This window comes from Python bivittatus, unplaced genomic scaffold (genome assembly GCF_059951505.1).
Source record: "Python bivittatus isolate LINGU-HERP-01145 unplaced genomic scaffold, Pbiv_v1 ctg000080_np1212, whole genome shotgun sequence".
Lineage (NCBI taxonomy): Eukaryota > Metazoa > Chordata > Lepidosauria > Squamata > Pythonidae > Python > Python bivittatus.
The window spans coordinates 3,944,804-3,963,114 of NW_028277035.1; the positions used below are offsets into that span (position 1 = coordinate 3,944,804).

At 41.0% G+C, this 18,311-nt stretch overlaps 1 protein-coding gene, 1 long non-coding RNA gene and 1 other non-coding gene across 5 annotated transcripts in view; 2 read left to right on the plus strand and 1 right to left on the minus strand.

The window, feature by feature from the left end:
- Positions 1-850: 850 nt before the first annotated feature.
- Positions 851-7,761, plus strand: LOC148216603 (uncharacterized). Its single transcript, XR_015794677.1, has 5 exons — positions 851-955; positions 1,761-1,837; positions 2,586-2,732; positions 4,567-4,684; positions 6,407-7,761. It is a non-coding gene; the product is annotated as an uncharacterized LOC148216603 (long non-coding RNA).
- Positions 1,937-2,016, plus strand: LOC112540890 (small nucleolar RNA R38). Its single transcript, XR_003084935.1, has one exon. It is a non-coding gene; the product is annotated as a small nucleolar RNA R38 (small nucleolar RNA).
- A 4,966-nt stretch (positions 7,762-12,727) lies between the features above and the next one.
- Positions 12,728-18,311, minus strand: part of ST6GALNAC2 (ST6 N-acetylgalactosaminide alpha-2,6-sialyltransferase 2) — a 47,012-nt gene continuing 41,428 nt past the window's right edge. For 2 of the 3 annotated variants that reach the window (XM_007430335.3, XM_025168004.2), the window contains exons 8-10: positions 14,937-15,020; positions 14,361-14,460; positions 12,728-13,975 (exon numbers count right to left, since the gene is read on the minus strand). In XM_007430335.3, coding sequence (XP_007430397.1) covers positions 13,808-13,975; positions 14,361-14,460; positions 14,937-15,020 — 352 coding nt within the window. In that variant the 3' untranslated portion in view covers positions 12,728-13,807. The remainder of the gene's footprint in view (positions 13,976-14,360; positions 14,461-14,936; positions 15,021-18,311) is intronic. The other variant, XM_015888458.3, reaches the window with a different exon arrangement.

The following is an 18,311-nucleotide window of genomic DNA, read 5'->3' on the forward strand; positions in this document are numbered from 1 at the left end:
TAATCTGGAGTCTGAAGTCTGAGATGGGCTATGTCTGCTGATGACTGCACCTTATTTAGGGTGTTTAAAAATATGGATTAGAAAGAACTCCAAAAGATCTGTTTAGAATGAAATAATGGGCAATAAATTTTTTTAAAAAAATGTAGCTCCATCAAAGCAGGTGTAAAGTGATGTACATTGTGGAAAAACAACTCTAATGTTCATATAAACTGCTGAGATCTGAGTTAATAGAAGCCTTGAGAACTGCAGTGGATTCTCAGTGAAAATGTCAAGCCAGTTTGTCACAGGTGTGAAAAAAGTTAGAAATGGTATCAAAATAAAATTGTTCTCAAACAATTTCCGATGTGAATGCATGACATGGTCATACTTAGATCAGGATTGCTAAGAGAAAAAAAATGGGAGGAAACGTTAATGCTGCTGCTTTGAACTCGTGAACAAAAGACGAGATATAAAATCTAACCGATTAATTAACATTTATTTATAAACATGCTTGGATCTTACTCTGACGCAGTGTCGTTCAGGATTAAATAAACCGCGATCCGGGAAAACTTACGTCATAATAAACAAGTTAACCTTTATGATGCCTCAAGGTTCTTTGTGGGTTTTTTGCAACGCGTTACCAGGATCATTCCCCAACCCACCGTGGCAATCTTAAAGAACACCTAATAAAAAGAGAAATGTCTGCCAAAGATGAAGGAACCATATTCCCGCGGCAAGCTTCTACTTCAGAAGGCCTGCCTCGCAGTTTGCAGACGACCAGACGCTCCTATTACCGAAATACCCCTCCCAGGACGATCTTAGCTACCGAACGAGCCACGCGCTCCCCGGGAGAATTTTTGGAATCGCGCGAGAGAAAGCGAGACTTCCCTCCCGCGCGGAGGAAGTAGCGATCGAATTTTGCGCAGGCGCAACTTAACTTGTCCTGCTTTCGTGGTGCAACGCGGTGGTGTTCGTGGTAAGCGGCTGAGTCTTGTAGGATCGAGTGCAATCCTTCGTGGAGTTTGTTCCTAAGAGGATGCGGGGCTGAGGTTCTTGTCGTGGGAGGAAGCGGGTGGAGAGGGGAGGGAAGAGAACGGATAAATTAGAATGAATTAGTTGACTTGCTCCGCTTGCCGCTTTGCTGCTGTAGGCAGAAGAGTTTCGCTTCTGCTAGCTGGAAAACGTGTGCGTGTGTGGCTTTTGAGATGGCGCATGATGCGGTCAGGGTAACAGACTTAGACTACAAAAATCCCGATGGCCATTAGACGGCAGCAGAGACGGAGTGCTCTTTGCTGCCGCCTAGTAGCCGCCCTGATTCATGCTGGTCCCCAGAAGCGAAATCGGGGGCAGGCGCTTGTATTAGTAAAAAACGTACCTAATTATTTGTTTAACGTGGAAAATCCACTGATTATCCTTTTGTTCTGTAACTATTGACCTTCCTTTAATTGAGACCAGTATTTGGAGAAGCTATCATTCCCCAAAGCGTAAAGAATGTGGTTGGTTGGTTTTTTTAAGAAAAGGGGAGGGTTACACAAAACAACAGGTGACAGGCTTTTGTTCATCTTTTGAATAGTTTGATATTTGCACACTCTTGTACATTGATGTGTGGATTCTTACTACAGTCTAACTCCATCCCCACCCCCTTGTGCGATGGAATGTCTGTGTACCTGAGAGGTGTTAAGTTGGGGAAGCCTTGTTTAGAGGGTCTATGTTGCCCAGCATGTCTTAGGTATCTGTTCACAAGCATGAATGATATCATAACTTATTTCCTAACATTATAGCATATAGTACAGCATGGAAACAGCTCAAGTCTCTGTGGATTGGAGGACATCACTCCCCACCAGCCAGCATGCAGAAGGTATGCTTAAAATTCTCTAGGAGTCAGTATTAGAATTCATTTGCTGCTCAAAAGACAGATTTGTGTTGGTTTAGAAACTTTCATCAAAGCAATAAAGAACTGAGCTATTGATGATACAGAGTTATCCCTGTCTGAAAAGAGAAAGTTCTTTTTGTGGAATTGTGGATTCTGAAGCTCAGTGCTGGAAAAATGTAAAAGCAAATGGTGTAAATATAAAGCTGTCTCTGATTCTACATCTAACTGATCCCTAGGTTGCATGTGTTGCTTTGCCAAAGGAGACCTTCATGGCTATGCATAAACTTCTTTCCTCTGTCGTAGCTGTGAGGATGTTGGAAATGCCTGCTTTTAAAGAAGCAGACTGAGTTCGGACTTCATACCATCTGGCTTATTTACAAATTTGTGTATCCATTTTTTTCTTTCATTAGAATAAAAGAGGAAAGCTGCAAATCCAAGACTTGACCATGATTCATTTGCTCAGTAGTAAATCACACTCTCCTCTTAGGCTTCAGCAAAAGCAGTAGATATGCTGCAAAAATGGAGATGTGTTTGTGAAGTGAGTAAACAGCAATAAGATGATGCAATAATTCTTGCTGCAAATAAATGCCCTAGAAATGTGCAGCAGTCTCTTCATCTGAAACCTTATCTGCAATCAGATGTTTCCTGGTTTATCTCAGATAGAGTAACCTTAGGCAACAACCTTCTCATCCAGTACAACAGTCTGACTTCTCAAATGTCTTGCTTGTTACAGAACATGGTATACAAATCACAAATACATTGATGTCCATTATACATGATGACCACGAAAATTACATAATGAAAGAAAGCATTGTCTCACTCCACAGAGCATAGAGCATCTTCTGGAGCCAAGTGCATATTACACAATAACCATTGCTGGGTAAGTTGCTCAGGCTAACGCTCCTTGATGTGGTTTCGGACAAGTGCAGTGAGCCATAGTCCAAATATGTGGGCTTCATACCCATGGGATTGTATCTTATTTCCAGGAGCCTGAAAAATAATGATAGAAAAAAATATTAGATTGGGATACTGAATTAGATATAATTATTCTGGCACCTTCATTCCCTTATATACCACCCTTTGAAGGAGTGTGGCAAATAATTCCATTTTATCTTCATGCAGTCTTATGGCCCAAGGTCACTGAAAATTTGATTATGGTTTGCTAGTCAAAGTTTGTCACTTTTATCTACGGACTCATAGCTTTCCAAATCTGGGCAGAATTTAGCTTTCTAATAGGCCTAGCAAGGGCATACTTTATTTAGTTCTGTCTCCGTTATTCTTCCCCATTTCTGAACTCTTTAAGAGAATTCCACGTTCAATTTACATGGGGCCCAAGAAACAAATCTGCCCTGATGGCACTGGGGATGCTGTTGAAGCAGAGAATTGCCAGTGTCAAATATTTGAAATATGTGAGTGATGCTCCATGCTACTGGAGAAGACCCAAACAGCCAACTGCTTGGAAAGATTTTCTTTTTGGCTGGACATGCAGCAGTGGTCTGGTCTGGGCTCAGTGATCTTGACCCTGGTCAAGAAAACTCTTGAACTGTTCCCTTTAGTCAATCACATGGTAACCTTTCCATTTGTAAGTCTTTGTAGTGATTCTGAAGATAACCAATTCTGAAGTATTAATCAGAAGCAAGAAGTAGTGCTTCATGTCAGCAAACCTGCTGGGATACTAGATGAACATTCAATATGCTGTGCTCTTTTTGTATATGTTTGTTTGGAGAGTCAGTAGGGTGCGCATATTGCTGTGCTGCACTAGGATTAAGAACCCTAATCCGCTCCTGAATTACATTTGGATGATCTTGGGTGACTTATCGATACCTTGCTGGCAGCTTGCTCAGGGCCATGTATTGTTTTAGCCCCAGTTAGTTGATCAAATTGTGGTAGGTTTACTCAATCCTCCTAAGTCCTGTATCATGATTTATAAACCAAGTGGTTGGATTTAGACATTGTATTAAGACAAAACAAATGGCACAGCAACTTTGGGATTCCCTGGTGGTCTATCATGCAAATACAGGTAATCCTCATTTAACAACCACTCGTTCAGTGACCATTCGAAGTTAATGGCAGAGGTGAATGAGTGGGACTTACGACCTGTCCTCGTAGCTGCAGCCTTTGCAGCATCCCTGGAGTCATGTGATTGCAATTCACGTGCTTGGCAACCGGCTCAAAATTACAATATCACAGTGTCTCATAGTCACGTGATCACCATTTGTGACCTTCCCTGCTGGCTTCCGACAAGCAAAATCAATGGGGAACCTGGCAGCTGGTCGCAAATAGCTATCACGTGATTGTGACACTGCAACCACCCAGGATTCACCTAATAACGGCAACTGAGACTGCCGGAACTTCCATTGTAAGTTGGTGCAGTCACGTGACATCACGCTTTACAACCGCATCACTTAGCGATAGAGTTCCTGGTCTCAATTATTGTCAGTAGCAGGTCCACCCCAGCTTAGGTTTTTGAAATCAGGCAAGGTTGACTTAGAATTTTTTTTTCTGCGGCTGGATCTTAAGTGCTTTTCAGTTCTGTCACTCATTCTCTAAAGCCTGTGATGTGATGTTATCCCTGTCTGAAAATTCAACAGTGAGGGAAAATTAATATCAGCTGAGGCTTTTCCATCATGTAGTGGTCTTCTGCTTTGCAGATGATTAAACTGGCTTCTCGAGATAACCTCAACTTAGATGCAGCAACTCTGTTTTTCTCTTAGAAGAATGTCAGCACTTGGTGGTAACAGCAGCAGTCCAACCCACCTCCTGAATGGGTTCCTGGAAGCAGAGTTCCCTATATACCTGCTGGGAATGGGATGGACAAGATTACACATGGATGTGAGTAGTATTTTGACATGAGCTGGGTTTGGACAATTCACCACACTAAATTGTGGGAATTCAGACAATTCAGTAAACTGGTTTGTGGGTTAGCATGTGATGGCAATACAGTGGTAGTGTCATATGATTGTACATTGCCAGAGTCATTGAAATAAAGACGTTTATGCTTAGGGTCCTTTGATTCTTCCTAATCCAGTGAAAATGTGGCATTAAATTCTGTAAAAAGAAGGTTGGGACTCTGTCTGTGTTTCAACAGGATCACCACAGAGCCAGGCCAGATTAGGTGCCCGTGGCAGTTGCAGGCAAAAGAAGGATTTAACAATAGGTCCAGTCCAGCCAAGGGCCGTGGAGAAAACCAAATGCATCCTGATGGGAGCAGCCATTGGAAGCAGCGGCTTGGAATGTTGTCAACTTTTCCGTTCTAGGCCCTCCCCACCCTGGCCATGTGACCCAGAGAGGAGCATACGCAGCAGGCCCTGTGGTTCCCAGAGCATGTGTGCATGCACACACATACCTACAATATGTTATTTTGCTACACAGAAGCTCTGCGTGCTTTCCCTACCTTGTAATTCTTTCCATCCCAGTGGAACACTGGAAAGAAATTTTGTAAAGGGGCTCTCAAGGCTCTGTGCGTCAGCTGGATAACTCCAACACAGAACAGGATCACTTTGGGAGTGACAGGAGAAGCTAGCATCAGAAAAATCAAGCTAGAAAATGGGCCAAATCTGGCCAGGGGCTTTGGAGAAAAGCATTCTAAAACCAAGTTCCCTCAATGCGTCTCAGTGGCAGTTGGGCAGTGGCTCAGAATGCTCCTGACCACTCCAGTTTATGTCTCGCTCTGAGTCAAATGACTGAGGTTAAGATGCCCGCAGTCAGGACTGTGCTTCCCAGTGCACACATACAGGCAAACATGGATGCGCTACAAGGGGAGAACATACGCACCCGGAGGACATATTTAGGCAGCCAGCCTGATTAAACCCTCACACAGAAGGGGACACCCACGCACACAGCCTGATCAGTCTCTGAGGAAAATGCACATAAGCCTATTGTGTTACTTTATTATACAGCAGAAAATAGAGATGCTTCCTATGACCACTGCTGGTAAAGGGGTTGGAAAGAATTCCAGAAACCACGATCTGCCCACTTTCCCTTCCTTGTTCATATTGAGGAGTCTTTAATTTAGAGTATCAAAGGTTGGAGAGAGCCTGCAGAATTGATGCAGGTAATGCCATATTTAAACATGGCAATGGTCTGATTTAATATAAAGCAGCACCACATTTGTGTTCCTAAACTCTGTTGGAGGGCATTTCTTACCTTCAGGGTATTGTCTGCTTTGGATTATTGAGCCCTGTAGAGTGCTATCGTAGATTACACATTTGGCTCAGGTGGGATGCTGGTCTTATCTGTTATCCTGAATGAACCAAGCACATACTAAGTAAAAGGCCCTTCGTGCTGTCCTGCAGCTGCACGTTGGAGAAGATTGGAAGGTAGCTTGCTCAGCCACACAGAGAAGCTGGATTACCATCCCTGATCCGGAGGAAGCCCAGCTTAAAAAACTGGATGGGTATCCTAGGACCATTGAAATAGTGTTTAAATCCTACTTGGTTGTGTATGAATGGGCATAAGATTGGAGAGTGAAGCATTCATGCCAATAATTTGTATGTACCATGACACAGTTGTTTCCTTGTGATTCAAATTCTTTTGTTGACCTCTTTATTCCAGCCGATCTTTTACAGTCACGGTGAAGAAGTGGCAAAATGGTGTGGAACACACACATGTCACCACAGCTTCCTTCTCTACACTTCCAAAGAGGAAAGATTGAAATTAAAAATATAGAAGACTAAGGAATGAAAAGGTATCCACCTAGGGCTTTCTAGTGAGAAGCGTATTGCTACCCTGCCCTGCATTTTTAAAAGGAATGTCTAAAAAATGTTCCATGTCCATGTTCCCAAAATGATAGGAAAAGAAGGCATGGCCACATTTTTTAGAAAAAAACAAAAAGCCATTTGTCTGCTCAAGGTTCAAGTCAAGCTTCCTACAGAGCCGTAAAAAAAGTGGGTGGCCGGGTGGGCAGAAGCCTGCCTCTCTGGGCATGTGTCTAAATGAATACATTTTCACAGCAAATGTATAAGCAAATTCCATTCTTGATAACGCCTATCTTGCAGCAACCATAATTGCTTTTGTTGTACCATCTGTAGGTGTTTTAAATGCTGTGGCATTTTTCAAGACTCTTTCATGAAAGGATGTATTATGTTGATGAAGAAAAATGTGAGGGTTATGCCAGGCTGAATACTTCAGTGTAGGCTCTTAATTTGTGAGTCTGAGGTTTGGGGATCCTCCGGAGATGATAGGCGTACTCCATTTAGGGTCTGTAGGAGTTATCTGAAAGGGAAATTTCTGTTTGTACAGTATTAGCTCTAACGCTGCTGGCTTTCAAGATCTCGTCAGCAACACTTGCCTTGGGTTTATATTCTGGGACATGCAGCCTCACTTTGCATCTGTACAGGGTGAACAAGGAGTAGCTTGGCAGTGGTTGCTGAGCCCTCTGCCACCCTGAGCTGGTACCATATTCTCAAGTTGCCATAGAGTGGATGATTGGCTGAAATTCATGTGAATAATTGGAGTGGAGCTGTTAAAGAGATTTTCTTCCTAATTTCTCATAGCTTGAGTATAAAGCTGTGCACCTGTTTTTTTTTTTTAAAAAAAACAGCATGGTGAATATGAGTTAAAAATATAGGGACAAAAAGCAATTATGGATCTGTAAGGTTTTAATAAATGTATTAAAAGGTTTGGGGGAAGTAAATAAAATGTAGTGTAAATTATTAACTTTTTAAAAAAAACAGGTAATGAAAAGAGCAGGGTGCATTTCAGCAATATTTGCTGGCTTTTAGAATGGGTGACTTTTTTTCACTGTTGAAGAAAGAACGAATGTTGCAAGTCTGTAAGCTAGCTGGAGGCCATTAAAAGATCCTACCAGAGACTTCTGTTGTCCTGTAGTTTGTTCCCAATCAGGTCCGTAAAGGAAGCCCTCAAGCAGGACAGTGGTTACAGTATCGCTCTGCCACTTCATGTTCTCAGATAACCAGTGTTCAAGAGACGGACTGCCCCTGATCTAGAGGCAACATATAGCCATGTTGATTAGTGCGGCATCCTGTTGATTAGTCGTTTACGTAATTAACTTTATGGGATGGCCATTCTTTCAGTAATTCAGTGGAGGGAAGCTTCTGGCCTCAATGAATAAATCATCCTGTGCTGCTGGCAGTGACCCATAGTGCCTCATCCTGCGGCTGCTCTGGCTTACCAAAAAAGGCATCCTGGTTGGGAATTGTGGGAGTTGAAGTCCACCCATCTGAAAGTTGCTGAGCTTGAGAAACACCGGTATGGGTCACTGTCATTTGAGTGCAGGATCATGGAATGTCCGTTTTTCCTTAAGTGGAGAGGCGGATTGCATCACTTTGGAGTTTTCAGGAATATTTTATATCTATCAAAGCTATCCTGGTGCTGCTTTTAATTCATACATATATATATTTTTAAATTTAAATATTGGGTTTTTTTACCAACGAGTTTTCTAGTCCTCCTTTACATTCTGCTTTATATTAAATCAGACCAGTTTTGTTCTAGAATGCTCCATCAAGAAAAGATGGCCTGTCAATATGTTTACAGGTCTAGTACAAACAGGTTGAAAGCCAGGAGGAATTGCTCAGTGACAGTGTGGTGAATTTAGCTTTGCCCTTTGCTACCAGCTCAAGATGGTTCTACTGTTGTGATAACAACAAGAAAGGATTGCTCTTGTGTCAGAGATGGCAGAGCAGAGCCATTTTTTGGGCAGGGTTTCTAGGGAGGAGGAAGCTGGATGCCGTTCTTCACTATTGGAGAGCACTGCAGTGTCTTAATTCTCCATCTACCACCCACATCTGCTGAAAAATACACGAAAGTAAGAAATTTTGCAAAGCTCTGCCACTTTCAAAACAGGCTGTTGCAAGTTGATACTTGAGATAAAACCTGGGAAAGGAAGAGTGTAGTTTAACCCTTTCATGGCCCCAGGATGAAAGAATCTTCCCAGCTGCTTCTGATAATAGCAGAAAGCTTTTCAGATTCCACCTGGAATTGCCATTCCAAATCTCTGCAGAGTGTTTAGTGTCTTGGTGATATAGTACTTGGCTGAAATGGCTGTGGTTTGAAATTCTTGTAGACTGGATTTTTACCTTGGATGGCTTCATAGGTTTTCTAATGTAAGTAAACAAGCTCCTTGTTTTCTCCCATGCAAGAAGATCCCACATATGTTTTCCCTGGAGATTTTAGTGAAGTGAGGGAATCAAGAGGGGCTACAGAAGACAACCATCTCAGCACCACATTGATACTTAATGTGAGAGCCAGTTTGGTCTTAGTGGTTAAGGCATCAGGCTAGAAACCAGGAGACTGAGTTCTAGTACCGCCTGAGGCACAGGCCAGTCACTCTCAGTCCATGATGTTGGGCCCAGGCAACAAGCCGGTCGGTCAATTCCTGTTGCAATCAATGGACCAACATTGGTTGATCTGGAAAAAAAAAAGTGGACCCTGCACCTGTGGGAAAAATGCTAGGAATTGTGGGAAGGAAGAAAAAAAAAACTATATAATTCCATTTCATCTGCAGCAGGCATGTACTTCGTAACTTCCATTGAGGGCCAAATCCCCATTGAGCAAAATGAAATAGCTGGATACATGTCCCTGATATACACAGACCCCTCAGCCAAGTGAATGTAATCCATGTAGCAAACATAGCCAAGATACTAGTAAAATTTTAAGAGCGATGCAGAAGGACCAGTTAAAACCTTTCCAACAGGCTTGTGTTTGTAGCATAACATACCACTTTTTTTTTTTTTTTTACTATGGCTGAATTATAGAAAGGATTATGAAGTAAGTCCGTAATACTTGTCAGAACAACAACCTGAACTCCACTGGGTTGCTTTTCTGTTCCTTAGACTTAGGGCTATTTTCTGCATCACACTCAACCAAGTGAAAAACAATTGAGGGGACTTTCCAAATCATTTGGGGAGATAAAAACAGAGTCTGCAACAGATGTTTCCTCAAACTGTTTAGATTAGAAAACAAGTGGCTGAGAAAAGGAAGAGCATTATTCTTAAATGACCATTGTAATTTCTAAACACTGTATGGAGAGCGGTCATGGTCCTTTTGTAGTAGTACATGGCAAGACAATTCCCATGTTTATTCCCCTCCCTATGTTTCAGAAGCAGAAGCGTGAAGTTTTTTTAGAATCTGAGATCTTAGGAGAACATGCTAGATGCTTGCTTGGAAAATGGCTGATGATCAAAAAGCGTGGCACTCTTTGTTTCACATCCATTAACCTACTGCCTTTCATGTGACAAGTGCTACTTCAGCAGAACACACAAAGCAACCTAAATAGTTTTTTTTTGCCCTTCATACCCTAAATAGTTTTTTATTGCCCCTGATGTTTTAAAGGAGCTAAGGTTATTACATCTGTATTCAGTCTTCCCACCAAAAGCAGCCCTTGGATGCTACTGATTCAGGCATGTACATTCAAACTTGCATGAAACCCAGAGTTGTATTTTATTTTATTCCATGTTTGCTATCCATGTGATGTGTACACAATAGGCAGAAATAGCCTGGATCCTATTTTGCAATGCAATTCTGGAGCACCCTGGGTATTAGCCATGTTGATACTACTACTCATTCTACAATGCAGCCTTCCACAAAAGGATGCTCCTGGGTGTGTGTGCTATGCTAGCTAAGCATTCCACAAGTTGAGTATCTTGTATTGCAGACTGGAGGAAGCAATGGGTTAGTTCACCCATATGAGCCAAGATTGGAACAGGAATTTCCTCACTGAAAGCTCAGTCTCTAAGCGGTGCCTGATGGCCTCCAGGCGAAGCTTATCATGAGGCTTGCTCTTGTGCAATTGGGATAATGGGAATGAGACAGCAGCCATGGTACTCTGCTGTCTTGAAAATGCACCTGGATTGCTTGCTTCCTTTTCTCTCAGTGGATTCACAAAAAACAGCTAATGGGCATGACTGAATGCCTTTTCTGACTAGGGTCTACTCATTCCTTTTACAATAATGGGTGGGTAGCACAAGTTTTTCTCCTCTTACTACTGCTTTTCCCCCTTTCCTTCAGCTTGGACTTCTTTCTGACTTATTCAGCCAAAGGGAAAAAGAATTTTCTACTCCTCTCTTCCCCACCCTCCACCCAATGAAAAGAAACAAAAGGGCAAAGATCATTCAACATTTATGCAATTATACAAAGTGGGGAAACGTTTCAGATTACATCTACCTATTCCCCTTGGGTGCCCGCAACCCTGTCACTAGCCATTACTTTCCAGCAGAACAAAGGTGACATCATTCTGATCTCTTTGCTGTTTACACTTAATTATCTTACCAATATCAGTGTGAGGTGTCTGCAAGGTTACTTGTGTCAATAACATCTCTTTCTTTGCTTCTTGGAACTAAATGGTTGCTTTATTAGCTTGAGAGGACATTTTGGCCCATCTGGACCAGAATTAGTTACTCCTGCCATGTTAGGTACCTTTTTTCCCCTAAGTGCTTTACATGCTGGCTTGCTCATTTAATACAACTGCATTTCTAGATGATGTGCACCTTATGAAACAAAACTTGCACCCTTTGGAATGGCAAGGGAACAAGCTGGGATTACATCATGTACCTGGACAGCACTAGATTTTTTTCCCCTTTTCTATTTTTGCTGGGAATTTTTAAAATAAACTCTATTTTGGGACTATTTCTTACCGCAAACTCTGCTATTGCATCACTGCTTTTCAGCAACTGTGGGCGGAGACCTCCTAAAGCTTTTCAAAAGTAGCAACTGAATTTTAATTTTTAACATGACAGCAGGTGAATGATTAAATATAGGAAGTTGTAAGATTTAAGGCAATCTTAAATAATTGTTTAATAATAATTTAATAAATTTATTTTAAATTGTCTTGCTCTGCCCATTTTGGGGGATTCCAGTTTCACTTATGTTTGGGTGAGTTCAGCTCCAGCTTGTTATTCAAAGGCTAGTTGCAGTCTTCATCCTAGAAAAAAGTTGTACCTTCCTGATGTAAAAGTACTGCTGGCTTTGACCCTATGCCAGCCATTTTAGACAGACACAACCATACGTGCATATAAAAAATGACTTCTTTAGAGCTTTGATTAAACCAATAAGTGGGCTGAATAACTGAAGACATAGTTCATTATGAAATCAATTCAACTTAGGTTCAAACTTGATATTATGACAGCATGTTGTAATAAGAGTCATTCCAATTTTCTAGAGATATTTAAAATACCATGGGGGTGGGGGGGAGGGGAGAGAAAGGCTATGGGAAAGCAGTAAAGGGAAATACCATAAAGACTGGAGTTCCCACTATTGCCAGCTTTTGTTGGAGTATAAATGCTCTTAGTAGCCTCTTGTTAAAAATGTAACAACACATAAACCCTAACATTAGACCGTGGATTCCTCTAGAGTCTCTTTCCCTACTGTCCTCTCTATGAGTTTAAAAGTTTGGAATTCAGAATTTCCAGCCAGTTCTACAGACTACAGGGAGGGAGGGAGGGAGGGGGAGGCGCATTCAGACTTGCAAGATTCTGTTATGGAACCTTATAAGAAAAGTAGTATTAGCATTCATAACTGGCATCCTAGTCCAGTCTACCTTGAAAGGCTGACAGATACTCAATCTCCAAAGGGGGAAAAAGATCAGAGAAGGAGAGAGACTTCCAACCTACTTTACAGAATCTGGGAGGGCTAGTTATCTAGCTGACAGATTGACTCGGGTGGCTATACTCTTGTGCTGCCAGCACACAAAGGGGAGTAGATTGTCTGGAACAAGGGATAAGTGGGTTGACTATATTGTGTGAACAACCATATGCCACAGTCCCACATGCTTTGCCTTAGCACTCTGCCTCCTGATCCTTTGGCCTCTCGATTCATCCCTATTTTGTTTATTCACTGGAGAGGGCTATTTGGCTTTGTGATATTCCATAGGTGTCAAAACATGTTCTCCACCCCTTAAGGAAATCTGAACCATTGGAGTAGCAGTAACGCACTCACATTTATTGCTACTTTATACATACATACATTTAATAAGAACACCTGGATTTGTTAGGTATTCTGCACAAACCACTGCATCTGGAACTACCTTTGTCCCGAGCCATGGTTCGCCTTCAGAGAAATTCAGACTACAGAAACATTCGCAGAGATATTGCCCACAACTTTCTTAGCGCAGATTTATTTTGAATGATCTAGTATCCAATGGCCCTGCAACAACCAGAAGGCTGATCTCTCCCACCGTGGAGGGGTTACTCAGTACCGTTGGTAGCTGATTGTGAAAACAGAAGTGGGCCAATATTTGTACACCTAAAAGGATCCCTGAGTTCAAGCTTATGGAGTGTGGGTGGATGAAATAAGGATGCTGCATAGCGGGTGTTTTCCAGAGATCTATATAGTCTAAGACAGATTTAAATTCTGGGGTAAACCACTGTACTGCCTTTTGGAAGGGGGAAGATGTCCCTTTCTTGATAGAAACAAGTAATCCAAAGTGCCCATTGCTAGGTCCTATTTCACTTTATCAGAACTTGTTCGCCTTCAATAAAGCCATTTTTCCTGGATGTGTGCCATGTATAGGAGCCCTGTTCTGATGATTGTGGCCTTCTGCATCTATAGTACTGACACCTGCAAGCACAGTTCTGTGGTCCTCAGCATCATGCTGGACATGTCCTAAATGGAGGATAGTGGAGTGATGCCCAAATCTGCAACACTGAATCAGACCGATGCTCCATGATGATCAACCATTTTACCTCCAAGCATAAGAGAATACTTGCATACATGAATGAGACTGTATTTGAGATACCACTGTACAGCAGTAACTTACAGTAGTAAGTTACTACACTGTAGTAACAGCAGATAGGTCTATCTTTACCAAATGTAACAGGAATGATTTTCACAGGATACTTGGCTGTTCCAATGCTATCTTAAATGTGCTTGGAGCCTGCTGCTGATCAGTTTCATTTCTGGAGACAAAGGAAGGGTTCCTCTTGACCAGGAGAGCTCTCATACAGAGGGACTCAAGGAGAGATGCACTTTTGTTCTTTCCCACATGAAGAATTACTGCCTTCATCGCTGATACAGCTTCATGATGCCAACTCGGTGCAAGCTCTTCCATAGCTCAGCTTCTAGCAGCATATCATGATTGGCATAGAACACCAAGGGCTTTTTCTCCTGCTCATAGTAATGATCTGAAAACAACCTGTAATTCTCTGTGATGAATCCATAAGCACTGACCTAAGGGAGGAGAGGAAGTGAAAGGATGAATGAGGGACAAGCATGGACCAAGAGATATTCTTTCATGTGGGTTGCTTGGACGACCAAGAATTCCCTTGGAGAAACACAGCTGCATCCGATGGAATGACAGCCAGCATCTAGCAGATGTCTAAATGGCACGTGGTTTTGGGTAACATACAAAAAAACAACTTACCCATTTCCTCCAAAGCACACCTGTGGAATTTGTGCACCTTGTAAGCAAAACACGGGTCTGCCATTTGATGCCTCCCTCCTTTCACTGTTTTTCATACGGTACAAATTCCCCCTCACAAGTAATTTTACATCTTCACTGTCTGTTAGTTGAGCTATCAAGAATTGGAAAAGGTGATACTATGAAGACTATTACCTGATCACAAGTGTGCAGAGCTGTTAAAAGCATAAGTGCTCCAGTGCTGGGCATATAGAGATGACCAAACTGACTGTTAATAATTTCTGATTTTAAAAACCTGGGAACAGAAGAGGCAGATTACAGCAGAGAACTTCACTGGAAAAATCAGGATACTCTGATAGAGCTTATTTCCTTGGTTTCCATGTAAGAATCTGGCAAATAGAAAGGTTTTACATTTCTCCCTGACATGCTAGTTTCCAAACTGACAAAATCTGATGTGGGGTGTTTTCAAATTCCTGCTTGCATATTTGTATTAATGCTCAAAAATCTTTTAAATACCATTAGGGTTTCCAGATCAAAAAGAGTTTTGAACAAAACCCAAATACTGGAGGCCAAAAGGACAAACTGGTACATAATACACCCTCTTTGCTATTCTTCACACCAGTCAGCAAAATGTTCAAATCCCTTTCTCTGCCTTGCCCCTGCCCTAGGAACGTGAAAGGTACTGTTCATACATAAATGGCCACTGAGTGCATAATCAACTGCTCTTAATAGCAAGTTTTGTTGTAGCAATCAAAAGCTCAAAAATATCACCTTTCTTTTAGATAATGCATGAACTCTGGGTGCAGCAACTTGAACTTCCCTGCAGATGCCTCAGATCCAAAGTATTTCTGGGGGCTGTGGAAAGAGATGAAAGGAAAATACTTTAGTAGCACATCTGTGATTAAGCAGCTCTCTGTTAACCCCATGACTGGAAAGGAAATAGAGCAAGTAAACTGAACAATGGTACTCTTTGTCAGATCTGAGAGAACAGGTGTCAACAGTGAAAAAAATTATACAATTCCAAATATTCAAGACGTGATTTGGAGTCTAGTATCAAGAAGTCAAAGGGGACCTCCAATGCTGCCCATGGAGGTCTTCGCTCTGACCCATCAGGGCATCAAGCCTCACTGATCCAGCTAAATTTTGCCATCATCTCCTTCATAAATTACATTTCTTCCAGCTCAGGAAAGAGCCACAAGAGAGAGGATAGCATGGCATGCAAGGAGAGTTACCCTCTTGCATCTACTTTTGTATATATTGTTCTACCACCAGGAGGAGGATTCATAAGGGATGAGGGGGAGTTGTGCACAAATATAGGCATATGTGTGTTATTGTTATGTAAATTTAAGACAGAGATACCTATTCCAGCAACAGCCTCTGATATGCACTTCCCAGTTATATTGCCATATGTGGAGATGGGCGGCATACAAATTTGAAAATAAATAAAATATATAAATGTGACTCTGTGGTATAGAAGACATTCCTACACCTATCTGAAGAAATGCATGGGTTGCCCCCAGTTTCATCTACTTTGTAGGTGGACACTTTTTAATAGTGGGGGTTTCTGTAAACAGAAGGGAGAGGAATGTGATGCAGGATGCAGACTAGGATGCACAATCCACATCTTCAAGAGTTAGAGAAGGCTGTTTCACATGCACAGAATTAGAAACCCCAGATCCTCCTTGTAAAGGCTATACAGAAGGTTTGTTTGTTTGTTTTAAACACAAGGGATAGAATTCCCTAGAACACTATGGAAGCACCTGGAAAGTAACAGGGTGTTCATCATTTTGAATCTCCCAGAAATGGGCAAAGTCAAGGAAACAGAAGTACAGGCCATCTGCTTCAGGACTGTAGAAACAAGTGACTTCCGGGGAAGAAATGGCAAACTGAACTTGGCTTCACTAAAAGCAGAGCTGACAACTGTGGCAGAATGAGGAGCTGGTGAGTAGACTGGCTCTTTGTAATTCCTCTCTGGGAAGGAGATGACTTGAGATCGCTCACAATCGCTCCAGACAGTTGCTCTTTGTGAGAAGACTGCACCTCCAAACTCTGGTGGGTTTAGAGCACTGGGAGATGAGGGAATAGTCATCTTGCTCAATCCACAGTTGGTGCCTTTCAAAGGACACTGGGTTCGCATACTTCCTTTTCCAATCACTTTTGGAATTGCTTTTAACTGCTTTTCAGCTATTAGGAACCTTTGGATTGACAGGTTTTACATCACTGGGTGAGTTTCCTTCAATCCTTAGTGAAAGAAAGTTTTAACTACAAGTTTAAGGACTTAAAAAAAATCTTTTTTGGAATAAACAGCAAGTGATTAGAAAGTTGGAATAAACAGCAAGTGATTTTGGAAAGTTACTAAAGGACTAAGGGTCCAGATGGATTTGAAATAAGTTTTGGAATTAATTATAAGAATCCTTCATGTGGGAAAATGTTTTTGTTTTGAATTCTTTTTTCTTTTTTTAATGATAGGATGGGACTTTGAAGGTTGGACACTAGAGGGAACTAGAAGGAACTAAAGATTACAATTAAAGGAGAAGAGCACTTAAATTCGACTTACAAATACAGAATGAAGCAAAATATTTTAACATTGGACATACTGAAGGATATTTTTGAACAATGGACCCAGAAGTTAATTTTTAAAATGTCTGTCTCTATAGACTATGCTTAAAAGATGCTATGAAAGCAGAACAAGTTTTACCTGACTAGATTGAGAATGATCTGAAAGTGGATTTAAAAATGACAGACTACAAGAATGATATGGAAAAAGATGCTACATTGGACATACAATAGAAACTGGCTGATGTCTTAATAATTAAAAGGGATATACAAATAACAAACCAAGAGAGTGATCTGGATAATTTTCCTATATTGGATTTACAAAAGAGTCTTGTTAAAACTTTGAAGAATTTTGTGAGGATAAAGAAAAAATGAAAAGAATCAAGTTATAGGACAGTATTTGAAGGGAATAAAGATCAAGATTGTTAAAAGGAAGGAATATAAAGTTGGTTTATTTGATCAAGGTTAAAATAGATATGTTGTTATTTATGGTAGCCCTTAATAGACTTTTGCTGATCAGGACTGAAACAACAAGACTTTAAGGATGTGTTTATAGATAAGAGATGGGATATGGGAAGAAGAGATTATTTGTTGTATTTTAAGAGAAGGTGATAAGTTACTAAAATTGTTTATACTTGTGATGAAGGGGGAAGACATTTCTTTATACATTTCTTTTCTTTTTCTTTACTATTTCCTTTTTTTTTCTTTTCTGCACTTTCTATTTTTTCTTTTTATTGTTATTTTAAATATGTATTAGTTTTTATTATTGCAATTGTAATTTTAAATAAAATTACTATTAAAAAAAGGACTGTAGATACAAATAAAAAGAATATTCAGGAGTGTACGCTAGTTTTTTCTGTTTGCTCTCTTCTGCTAAGTCTCCTTTATGTACAAGTTATGGAACTGAGTGTTTTACTTCAGCCTTCATTTATATTTCAGACTATGTCCATCAAGACACATTTTTCTTTAGAATCCTTTGTAATCTTTAATCATTTGAAACCTTCCCAATCTTTTATTATGGCTACTTTGGGCAAACAGCTGATGTATAGCAGACCAGCACTATTTTATGGTCTGTAGTATTGCATTTTCTTTTGTATTTTTCTTTTTTAACTAATTTGCAAGCTGCTGATACTGTGAACGGGACAGCTCTGGAGCATCTTTTTCCACAATTGAATCACTGCTCCTAAATACTTAAAAGGAAAAAGTGTGCGCATATTAACAGTTCAATTTTTATGTATTTATTTATTTAGATTTTGGCGCCACCCGACTCCATAATGACTCATTTTGTTTTCTCCTATGAGACTGACTTATCTCACAGAGTTGGGCGAGCCTTATCTCTCTCTCATATGTGAGGGTTAGGGATGGGTGGTGGTAGCAGGAATTACCAAGCCACTACCAAAATCAGGAGGTAGGACCAGGGTTTGAAAAACCAGGGGGCTTCTAGGAGAGGAGGCTCAGAACCTCCAGACTTCTACCCTTTGGAGCTCAGCAATTTACTATTGACTTGTTTTCCCCTGGAGTCCCCATCTGCTCCAACTGCAACAGCATAGGAAGGGGCATGGCAGGCTGAAGAAAAAGAGGCCATTTGCA